The following is a 12102-nucleotide window of genomic DNA, read 5'->3' as shown; positions in this document are numbered from 1 at the left end:
CTGACAATCGCTGGAGGATTTCTTCTAGGCTCTTATGTCATCCTATTCCAAGCCAGCTAAGATTGTGTACAAGAATGCTTTTGTCATTTGACATGAAAAGAAAAAAGAATTGGGATACAATGCTCTGCACTGGTAGTTTAGAAAAAAACAAAGAATAACAAAATAATTAAGGTGTAGAAATTTCAAAAAATGTTAAGGTATTTTCAAATCAAAGGTATTAAGGTTTTCAATAACATGAGTCAAGTTAAACTAGTGGTCAACAAAGTATCTATTTAAAGAAAGTGGAAATGATAGCACTTCCTACTGAGGAGAAGTCTTCTCTATTTCATTTCATTTCATGTCCTGTCTGGGGTTTCCTCATGCTATCAAATCTTCTTGTTTACCTTACACCTCAGATGACACCAGAATATTGTTTATAAAGGACTTAGATTCTACTTTTCACGTGTCTCTTATTTCATCTTTCTGTATGAACAATGACCTATTCTTTAGAGCCATGTAAAGTATGCATCCCTTTGGCAGGTCCGTGCTGTGTTTTATACCTGATAAGCAGGAGCTGGGGAACGAGTAAAATCAAAACCACCGGTTTGGGATGATCAGACTACGATGTGGAATCCTTCTATATAATTATTTTATCTCAAATGTATCAGCTTGCTCAATTCACATCACTTCTGGATGACAGTGGGACTGAACCCCAGCTCCATCTTTTCAGGACCAAAAGACTCACTGTTGTGAACTCATCCCATCAGCAGTCCACAAAGTTCTTCTAGGAGTGAGAAAAATTGAATATTTCAGTATGCCTCTTTGGAAGCTTGTGGCTAAATTTACAGAATGCTAGTGCATATGGCTCCTAGTAATAACATATTTTCATGAATTCAGGCAAAACTACAAATTTACCTGTAGAGCCTATTCAAAGCTAAATAAAATTTAAAATAAAATATGGGGGGGTTAAAATTATCTATCACATTAATAGTAAAGCTTTCTGTTAATAAAATTTCATCTACCAGAGAAGATATTTCTTTACATTTTTGAAAGGTTGCCACAAGTCTCTAGTGCTGATACGCTGTAGAGAATTACTTGAGACAAGGCACTTTATGTAATGCAAGTATTTCAAATGAATGTCCTCACATAACTACAGAATAAACAAGCATTCCAAAATATTGTAAAAATTATTTTTCATTTCCTATGGATTTAAATCCTAAATGTTTTACTGTGATGAAAAACTTCCACAATGTCTGGTCTGTACCATGACAAACTTTACCTCCTCAAGGTCTCTGTAATAACTGTAGCATGACTACACCATTCATTCTCCAAATTCCCATGGGACTTCATTAGTCAACAGTTAGTTTTGTGTGGCTGCTTCAGCATTATGACTTGCTTACTGGCCACTCAGACATTAAATTCTGGTTTGTTTATTACTTATTTAATTTTAGATTTAAGATTTTAGACTTTGCTAGACATATATTTCACAGCTAAACTCTAGAAATTAATAGACACAATTACTTGGATATTATTGTTTTACTTTCATGGTTATGGAATTGAAGAGTGAGATATGAAAATCTGAAAATTGCATTTTCAAGGTATTTTTATTTTTAATTTAATATTCTGGATTATAATTTAAAATAGAATATATATTTAAAATGCAATATATATTTTGAAATGTATTTATTTTGAAATACAAAGAAGGAAGAATTCAATAGTGATGGACAATCTGCAAGACAATATTCAGAATATGATGCTATTTTCTTCCTCTTCCATATTACAGCATTCTGACAATCTGAAAAGCCAGGAATCTATCTTTAAATAATAGACTTTTTATCTTGAAGAAGTTTCTATTTAATCTCTTTCTGTTGTAGGTTTCAAAAAATCTATTTCAGATGAAAAATTCACTGCTTTAAAATTACTTTAGTAAGAAATTAGGAAATAGCTGACACTTCAGAATTCATGCTATTATTTCCCCCAAGGGGACCCAAAACCTCCATATAGCAAAAAAAATCTTATTTAAAATAGCTTTTCCCCCTGACCCCTAAACTGATACTTATGTCACAAAAATAGTCCAAGCAAATTCCCATGGGGATATTAGCCAGGTTCAGAGTTAATAAAATGTATGTACAGCACCATATTGTGTTATCTGGATATTAAAAGGCACAATGTGTCAAAATGGTAACATCAAAACTACAGGTTTTTATGCTGAAGAAGCATTTCTGTAATCTGTATTTTCTTGCAATATTGAGATTTTGGTACCACATTAAAAAAAAATACTTCCACATATAAGCTCCACCAGTAGAAAATTAAACTCTTTTATATTTCACTATTGGGTCATAGCATACTCTCAGGCATCAAAATGTTTTCTGTTGAAGTGAAATTGAGCAGAATAATTACAGTGTACTAAATAATTCAGGGCTCAGTGGTTTGTCTGTGGTATGAGTTTATGCGTCCTACATAATGTCAAAAGTAAATTAGATTCCAGCTCATGACATTTAACAAGAACCTGATGAACAGGTAATTTCTCACTATATTTTTGGGGTTTTATTTACCTTAAAACAAATGTCATTACATCTAAAAGATGAGAACTTTCTAGGTTTTTTTTTTTTCAAGTTAACCTTTGGAATAGTTTTAATTAAGGTTTCTTCACAATCTGGACATGCCACATGCAAGTACATGCTATGTTAGTAATTTTATTCTCATAATAAGATACATTTTTTCCCAGACAACTATTTTTTCCAATAACTTATTCAATGTATATGGTAACTCATGTTCTCTTAACTGTTCATATGTTACATTCAACAGCCCATGCATGCCGATAATTGCATCTTCACTGCTGATATGAAGTAGTTAACAGGAAAAAAAATTAATTTGAGCCATTCAAATTCTATGCTGTTTATTAAAAAAAAAAACAACCCAAAACAAATGTGCATGTATCTCCACTGGATTAAGAACCAAAACTACAGAGAGCAAAAATATTGAAAGGGAATTTAACTAATTCCTAACCCATCTCCTAACTTTAGGTGCTGGACCAGCTACCACTTCACTTAGCATAGAACAGAAACTGCAGATTAATCTATAGCTGTTTGTGTAACCATCAAACCAAGAGACTAAGAGGGCCTTAAGGTGTAAAGTTAGGTATGTAGCTCTACTAAATAACCCAGTTTGGGGACATTGTAAGAGGTTAATCCAATATCCCAGTTCTGGCACAGGCAGGTTTGAATCCAATTCCAGCATGGCTTCACCTGAGCTATGTGATTTTCCATTGCCTATTGATATTTCCTGGCATGTCTTACCCATTTTTATAACAGACCAGAAAATTACTGGAAAATAACTTATGCATTAAAGAATTTTCCTGTCTCCCTTGAGGAGGATTGCTCATGTTTACAAGAAACTTGTATACTGAGTAAAGAGAATCAATATAATTTCTATGGAGAATTAACAGGAAAAGGGACAATTCAGAGACCACAAGCCTACAATTTTGATTTGAAACGGCGTATTTCAGAATGCCAGAGTCTCTGTGTTAAGGTCTTGCTCATCATTTCAGTTCTTGGGGATTAGCAGCACTGATAACATCCAAGATACAAAATTCTTCCTCTGTGTTCAGGTGACATGTGGCAACACACTAATCATTAGGCGCTTTAGTAAATGCACTGTTGCCTGGCTGATATTTAGGTCACAGCACAGTATATTTAAAATACGTCTCTCTTATCCACAGCCCATTCTGTATTTAGTTTACTTTTGTGCTCTATCAATTACCTATTGCTTTTCCTCTCACTCTTATCCATACACCAATAGCTTTTCATTGACTGGAGCTGCTGTGCCTCCTGCTTTCTTTCTGGCTTCTTCTTGCAAAGCAATCTGCGAACAAGAGTATCTGTCAACTTCTATCTTCCTTCAAATCGTAAGTATGCGTCTTCTTTATGAGTCATGGCCTTTCCCTTTATTCATTATTTATGCATATTTCAATAGCAGTTAACAACAGCCAAACTCCAGTCAGACAAATAACTACTGTGTGGTTTTGTATGTTAAGCACAGGTAAATGCAGTGTTTAGTCTGCCTATTAGTTACTTTGAAGAAATTTAAAATACTGGCCTGAGAAAATTTAAAATACTCCACCTAAGAAAAGTAAGCTAGACCTCTCTATTCTCACATGTCCTCCTGGAAGAAGGGATTCTGAAATCACCTGAAAACCTAAATATTTCTTTCTTCATGTAAATTTACACCTAGCTAGGACAGAACATACACAACATCCCCCGCAATTTGCAAGTAAGGAACACTACAGAATCAATAAAAACTTGTCAGCCTACTGACAGTACCGCCTTTAAAGAGGCATGAAATCTACTAATAATATAGTTTTGCATGTTTAATTTGCTTGAATTTTTCAAGCATGTCCACGTTTTCAATGCGTATCTGTCAGAACTCAAAATGTCCCTCAGACATTTTTGGAGGTTCCAGGCCTTGGTCAGAAGCTTTTAGACCCTGGCAAGCAGCTGGAAACAGCTGTGATTTTGAGTTTGAGCCATGGAATGAGTTACCAACTTTGAAGGTGGAACAAGCGGTCACAGAGGGTTAGATGGTATAGTAAAAGTAGTTACAAATCAGAGGGGAAAATTTTTTAGTGTTGTACAGGGGGGTTTTAACACCTGTACAGGGGGGTTTTACTTTGTACATGGGGGTCAGGAGTTCTAAGATGGAGGAAAGTGGGCCTGATCCTGTTCTTCCTCCTTCTTCTTCCTTGCCTCCATGTTCTTGGTGATGCTGGCACTCATGGATTGGTTTAGAGTAGACAAGCACATTGTAACATAGATAGTAGGTATTGGGGAAAATCTGTAAACATATAATATGTAATATATCATATAAAAGATAGCAGCAGCCCTGGGTGGGGGGAGAGAAGCAGACAGCAGGCAGTGAGGGTGTCAGGAGTGTGTGTGTCTCTGCCTGGGCCGCTGACCAAAGCAGCCGCGGCGGGCGAAGACAATCTTTTAGATAACTAGCAATAAACTGCCTTGAGACCCAACAGCAAGAGGCTGCGGAGTTTTCCTTTGGAACTGTTATAAATGAAAATTTGTCCAGCCAAATTAATATGAAAAATAAAATATTTATTTTACAATCAAATTTTATCTAGCCAGCCACAAGGAAAGAACAGAGCCGAGCCCGGGGTCGGCCCTGGGTGTGCAACAAGGAGTCAGCCTCAGCAGAGGTTTTCCTCTATGCCCACCCCTCCATCCTGGCACAAGCGGTTTTTATAGGGAAAATTCCGCCTGAGGCCAAGATTTCAGCAATCAGTCTTTTCTTCTATTCAGAGTCCATCTGTTAATAAGATTTTCCTTTTTGGTGATGAGGGAGAACAAATCACTGTCTGGAGTTTGTTGAATCCTTTGATGAAATTTACGGGAACACTGTATTCACATGTATCTGCCTGAGAATTTCCATGAGATCCATCTCGGGTCGCTCACACGATGATCAGCACCTGGGGTTTCTGTATCTCCCCAGCCATGCCCCATCTCCTGGCGAGCTGTACCTTCTTACTTGTAAATCAGTTTCCAATCTACACCCAGTCTCACCGGCGCCTGTGAGGGGGGGGAATCCTAATACAAACATGTATACTCTAACAAATATTCAATATCACATATATCGTATTAGAAATGGCGCAAATTATATCTACTTGCAGAGGTACAAGAGTTTTCCAAGAATACAATTTCAGGAGTAGAGTACGTAGGAGGTTGATTCATAATAGCAAACTTACTGTTGGTATTGGATTGTAGAAGAGATTGCTGTGTTTGAATAGGTATGGTAGTGTGTGTGGTGCAACTTTCTGGAGTATTATGTTTTTATTGAATGATTCAAAAGAATTTAAAATCTTGTTATGGACATCCTAGGCATTGTAAATTCAAATTGGCTTAATTAGATAGATGTATAATTGAAGACAGATCCAAAACGTAAACTTGCCAAAAATCATTTATGATGAAGTGAAAGTGAACCTGCAAGGCTCAAAGACTGCACAGAAGCTTGACAAGGTGGGAGGAGAGACTTTACCACCACACGAGACCCCTGAATCAATCCCGGGCTTCTCACACGTATCCAGTCAGCATTCATACAACAGCGCTGTGTCTGTACATCCTTAATCTAATAATCTTAGTGGTGCAAACAGGACAAAACAGAACTAGAGAGAGTTGAAAACACGACTCAACTCTTCAGGTGCCGGCTCTCCTCCAGCCTGACGGGGTGGGAGGGGCGAGCTCCGGGGACCAGGGGGGACCAGGGGGGACCAGCGGGGACCAGGGGGGACCAAAGGGGACGCGGGGCGGGAGCGGCCGGCGGGAGGCACCTGCCCCGGCGCCTCCCCCGCGCTGCGGGACCGCGCCCGGAGCTCGCTCCGCCGCCGCCCCGGCCCCGGGGCGTGCGCTCGGGGAGCCAACCCGGGCTGCGGCCGCCGGCGGGGCTGAGCGGCGAGCGCACCTTATGCAACCGGCTCAGGGAGCGGCCGCCGCCGCCTCGCCGGCAGCAGCAGCACCATCACCATCATCATCATCACTACCAGCAGCACCAGCCCGGCGCTGTGCGTGAGTCCCGGGGCCGAGGGGGGAGGAGGTGTCCGGCCTCAGCCCCGCTCCCGCCGGGCCGTCCCGCAGGTGCGGCGAGGCGGAGGCGGGCGGGGGCTCCCGTGCCGAGCCGTGCCGGGCCGGGCCGTGCCGAGCCGTGCCGAGCCGCCGGAGCTCCCTGTCTCCCTCGCTCCTGAGCGCTGCTGTCCCGCTGCGGAGGTGGGAATAGTGGGAATAGCCTCAGCCCCTGCCGGCCTCCGCCTCCGCTCCTGCCCGGCCGTGTGCCCGGCCCGGCTGCGGGAGATGCGCGGCTGGGAAGAGCTTTACCCGCTCCCAGTACCGCCCTCCTGGGTACCGGGGGCTGCTGTCGGGATTCTTTCCTTGCACTTCATCCAGAAGCTCCTCTTCCCCTACTTCTGGGCCGACCTGCGATACCTGCTCAAAGTGTTGACCTATGGGCTGAGAATGGAGATGTACCGGCTGCAAGGGAGGGTTGTCACCGTCCTGGATGAGTTTGTGAAGCTGGCGGAGAAGCAGCCCCACAAAGCGTTCCTCATCTACGAAGGGACCGTTCACACCTACAGAGATGTGGACCGGAGGAGTAACAGGATAGCACAGGTCTTCCTGCAGCACGAGGCTCTGAAGAAGGGGGACACGGTGGCCTTGCTGATGGGGAACGAGCCAGACTTCATCCACGTGTGGTTTGGACTGGCCAAACTGGGCTGTGTGGTGGCGTTCCTCAACTTCAATGTCCGCTTCAGATCGCTCCTGCACTGTGTCAGTAGCTGTGAGCCCAAGATACTGGTTGTGGGAGCAGGTAGGGTATACTACTCATTCCTACATCCAAAGCTTTTAATGTCACATCTCCCACATTCCTGTCCCCCCCGATCATTTGTTGGAAACCTGATTTAGAGATGTTCACAGGATGAAAGAAACACAGAGCTGGAGGGGGTTTCAAGATCTTATAAAGCTTCAGCCTCTCAGGCAGAATCAATTATAGCCATGCTTTGTGAACATCCATTTAACCTTTTCTTTAAAAAATGTGTATTGCAGGAGAGTTTTCAAGATCTAAGTACAGCCTGTTCCAAGTGTTTAATTGTGTCAGTAAAAGTGTCTCAGAAAGCATTAAAATTACCTGTTAAGAATAATTTTCCATTACTTCTCAAATAGTCAAATTTAATCTTACTTAAGTCATGTACTTTATTCTCTTGTAGTCAGATTTAATCTTACTTAAGTAATGTACTTTATTCTCTTGTACTACCTGCCCATCCTTCTACTGGCCAAACATACTGCAAAAGTGGAAGGTCTAAACTTGGACTGTACAGCCTCTGCTGTTCAGCTGTTTGCAGAGGTACAAGAGTTTTCCAAGAATACAGTTTCAGGAGTAGAGTACGTAGGAGGTTGATTCATAATAGCAAACTTACTGTTAGTATTGGATTGTAGAAGAGATTGCTGTGTTTGAATAGGTATGGTAGTGTGTGTGGTGCAACTTTCTGGAGTATTATGTTTTTATTGAATGATTCAAAAGAATTTAAAATCTTGTTATAGACATCCTAGGCATTGTAAATTCAAATTGGGCTTAATTAGATAGATGTATAAATTGAAGATAGATCCAAAACATAAACTTGCCAAAAATAATTTATGATGAAGTGAAAGTGAACCTGCAAGGCTCAAAGACTGCACAGAAGCTTGACACTTGATTGGAGCAAAATATATCTAAATATTGCATATTAATGTTGTCTCAGATCTTTAAAAATGTTGTTTCCAGTCTCCTTTGCCTTTTTTTCTGTTGCACACCTTCTTGCTTTACTGCTGTTACACAAGTTGTGGGTTACACAAGTTTTGCACCCATGACACCTAAATGATAGAATTTTCTTCCATCTGTTCTCTGCTGTTATGAAGTTGTGTTTTCAAAAATGCGTTTAGATTTTTCCCTCACATGTTTTTAAATCATGAATCTTCTTATTCTGATTCTATATGGTTTGCTAGTTTAAGATGTCTGGTAATTAAATCAAGCCAATGAAACAAAAGCAAATTTAAATATAATCCAAATACATGATAACAAGGCTTCTGAACTGACAGCTTTACATTTTGCTTTCTTACTTAATTTTTAAAAAATCTTGTTTAGATCCTTTTTATGAATATGTACTTTTGAGTGTATGGATTGAGGAAGGGAATTAATGCTCAGGAATTTCCTGCTTATTGACTGTGGAAAGGGAGAATCTTTGGATCAAAGCTTGTATCTGAGAGTTTTTATTTAAGTTAGGGGTAACTAATGGATGAAAAAAGCAGAATTTGCGGAGCAGGGCTAGGAATTGTGTTTCTCTGCTCTTAATTTGCCACCAGCAGCTGATAGTAAGAGCAAGTGTGTTGAACCAGGTTTCTCTGGGAGTTTGCCTCTGCTCACAAGGGAAGAGCTGTGTGCAGACAGCTGTTACAACAGAAATACCAACAAATTAGTTTCTCAGCTGGTATTTTAACATTTTGGGCTTCTTACTTTATTAAAGGTTTTTATTCTCTGCTGTAAGTCTGCCAGTCCCTATGAGCCTTCTCAGGATTTTTCTTTGGGACTTAGAAGCTCTTTTTTTTATTTTATCTGTGAAAGAAGTTAAAGTTGCTAGGTCCTCACCTACTGACCACATCATACAGGAGCCTCTCCAAAGGAGTCCAGATTTAGCAACTTAAAGTTTATACACAGACCAGGGACTGTGAGGCCTGACTCATACCACTCTTGAAAGAAACATACTGAACCTAATTATTATGGGTAATAGTTTCCCCCTAATGTTTACAAAAATTGCAGAACAATGTTTAACACTGGGGTTGCGCAGTCAGTTACATAATTCTTAGCGGTCTATTAAACATGTTTTCATCCAATGTTATTGTTAGTATCATGAATAGTATCTATTCATCAATAGACATGAGGTGCTAATTTTCCTCCTGTGGACCATTTTCATAGAAGTGTGAATAGTTTGAACATGGTATATTTTTTTTTTCCTAAGTATTTACACTAAAACAAATCCACTTGTGGTCTAGTATCTATCACTGCCATAGACAAGCATTGTGTCTGGCAATTAAGACTGCTTTTTTAAATCAGAGAATAGTATGTAATGGCACTATTACGTTATATAATATGTAATTTCACTATTTTTGGCTAGTAAAATTCTTCTAAAAATATATATAGGGTTTACACCCTCCACAAAGAAATGCAGGTTGACTTAGCATTTTCATTTCTTGCAGTAGTTGCAAACTACATCTTCAGTGTTTTGGATTACATTTGGTCTTATTCATAGGTTGCAGCATGGGAGAAATTATCCCCTTAACAATTTGACTGCTTGTGTTCAGCAAGACCAAATTTGCTCTTGAAATTCTTGTCTGTAATAGCACATTAGAATAGGAACCTGTGTACAGGTTCTACTGTTATATCTTACTATATATCTAGTTAATATTAAGCTTTCTTTTATGCTGAAGGGAACCTTCAGCTTCTGTCTGAAACAATTCCCACTGATGATTGTTTATGGCAAAATCTTCCCTGCTCAGAATGGTATGTAGCCTCCTTTTGTGTGAGGTGATTGCATCTGGAAGCTTTTTTGTACCTCATTTTCAAAAACGCTTTTATTCTTTACAAATGTGATACCTCCATACAATTAGGCTTGATACTATTTATGGTTGCATTGTTTTCCATACCTTGTTTCATTTTTCATGGTGCCTCTTGTAAGATCACTCTCATATGCCATTTTTTTACTCCTTTTGTTGTGTGCCTGCATATTTGTCAGGCATTGTGGTTTGGTAAGCCCATCCAATTAGTATTATCTTGTCTTTGCTTCAGCACTTGGAATCAGACTTTCTTCTGATCTGACAATTCCCTCATACTCTGATTGCTTTTTCTAACTTTAGTTCAGAGTGTTTCAATAGTATTTCAGTTTTGTGGGTTTGATTTTGCCTTAATGTATTCTATGAATGCAGCAACTGAATGTTTTATTCTTAAGCCCCAAATATGTTATAAAAACTTCAAGGTTTCTTCCTCTTGCTGGTTTCTTATATGAAATGGCTATCTCTAAAAGCATGGGGTTTTTGTCTATGACACTGATGCTCTTTTAATAAATTTAGTGCAGTCAAGTAATTTTTTTGTCTTCTCATCCAGGCTCTGGCTAAAAGGAAGATACGGATTCTATTATTTGCCAATATTTAGTCTTTCCAGTAATTCCATTTGCCTTTGTGTCAGAGAGACAGAGTTTTTTTACTTTAACTACTCTCGTTTGTCTGCTATGTTCCCAGATTATTTAGCTCTTGCTTTAATTTGTTGCTTAACCTTTTCACACTTCCATTCCCAGAAGCATTTTCTCCCACCACTCCCATTTTGGGGAATGTTTCTTGAAAGAGATTCAAAAGCTAGAGTTTTAAGCTGTATTTTAAATAAAACAGTAGTTAACTAACTTGTAAGTCAATGAGGAACTTGTACAAGAGAAAGAAAGAAAGAAACTTCTTTCAAAAGCTGTTAATTCTTACTAAATGTTACCAGACTATGCCACCCATAAAAAAAGCTGCTGGTTAAACAGAGGAGGTAAGGCACTGCTTAAAATGAAGACATGTTTTAAGGTACTATGTCCTTTTTGGCGAATATTCCGATTGATTGAAGACTTGCTTGAAGAAGGGATTACATTGCATGTGTGGTATCATTGCATGTGTAGCAGTATCTATATCAGCAATACTACAAAACACATACAATTTAGTGACCCACCAGAAATGCACAAATGGAGTTTATTTGCCTGGGGATCTTTAGTATTTTCCTGTTGGGAAGAGTTCAGCCCAGAGCAGGACATCCCAGATATCCATCGTGGCTTCTGGTGCAGGGATTCATCTGTTAAAGGATTGCTTCCTAAACTCCATGAGATTGCTTTACATCAGTCCTGATAACAAAGGCTATTAGGGGAGTGTACATGCTGCATGGACACGTGTGGGCAGCCTGCTCTGCCTGGCTCTGCGTGAGCAGGGTGATCGGACCGAGGTGACCTCCAGAGGCTCCTGCTATTCACAGCCATCCTGTGATTTTGCACTTCTGTACAGAGGTACCTCTCCCAGCTGTATTGCATTTTTCTGGCCAGAAGTTTTTACTCTCGAGGCACTAGCAGTGCTTTCTGCTGCTGCTGAGTGTATTCTGAGCTAGACAGAAGCATGTCTATATCCTGGTGAAAGAGAGTAAGCTATGTAATTTTTGTATTTGTAAATCAAGGTCATTTGATGTTACATACAAATAGAAGTCTCATCTGTCATGTTAGTCACTGAATGAAAAAAAGAATGATTCTACTGAAACAACCTTTTATTATCCATTTGGAATAAAAAGCTATTTAGACCTAAACATTTAGTACAAGAGGACCATAGAAAACCTGTGGAAGACACCTACTCTGTTAGACACCATATCTCTTTGATCACTTGCTCTTACTCTAGTGTGTCTTCTCCCAGATGGTCTTTGAGGGGAAAAAAGAGCTGAGTGTGATTTGCAAGGTGATTTATATTTTGTTACCTTTTACTGCCTTCAGTGGCACTTCAAGATACCAGCACTGATCCTGAGCCACAT

At 39.7% G+C, this 12102-nt stretch overlaps 1 protein-coding gene across 2 annotated transcripts in view; it reads left to right on the top strand.

Annotated features, from left to right (window-relative positions):
* Positions 1-6387: 6387 nt before the first annotated feature.
* The window catches only part of SLC27A6 (solute carrier family 27 member 6), a 36913-nt gene continuing 31198 nt past the window's right edge, over positions 6388-12102 (top strand). For both annotated transcript variants that reach the window (XM_032744345.3, XM_030258196.4), the window contains exon 1: positions 6388-7344. In XM_032744345.3, coding sequence (XP_032600236.2) covers positions 6831-7344 — 514 coding nt within the window. In that variant the 5' untranslated portion in view covers positions 6388-6830. The remainder of the gene's footprint in view (positions 7345-12102) is intronic.

Source organism: Taeniopygia guttata, chromosome Z, assembly GCF_048771995.1.
Source record: "Taeniopygia guttata chromosome Z, bTaeGut7.mat, whole genome shotgun sequence".
Classification (NCBI taxonomy): domain Eukaryota; kingdom Metazoa; phylum Chordata; class Aves; order Passeriformes; family Estrildidae; genus Taeniopygia; species Taeniopygia guttata.
The sequence above is the reverse complement of the archived record's forward strand: the minus strand, read 5'-3'. Positions and strand labels throughout refer to the sequence as shown.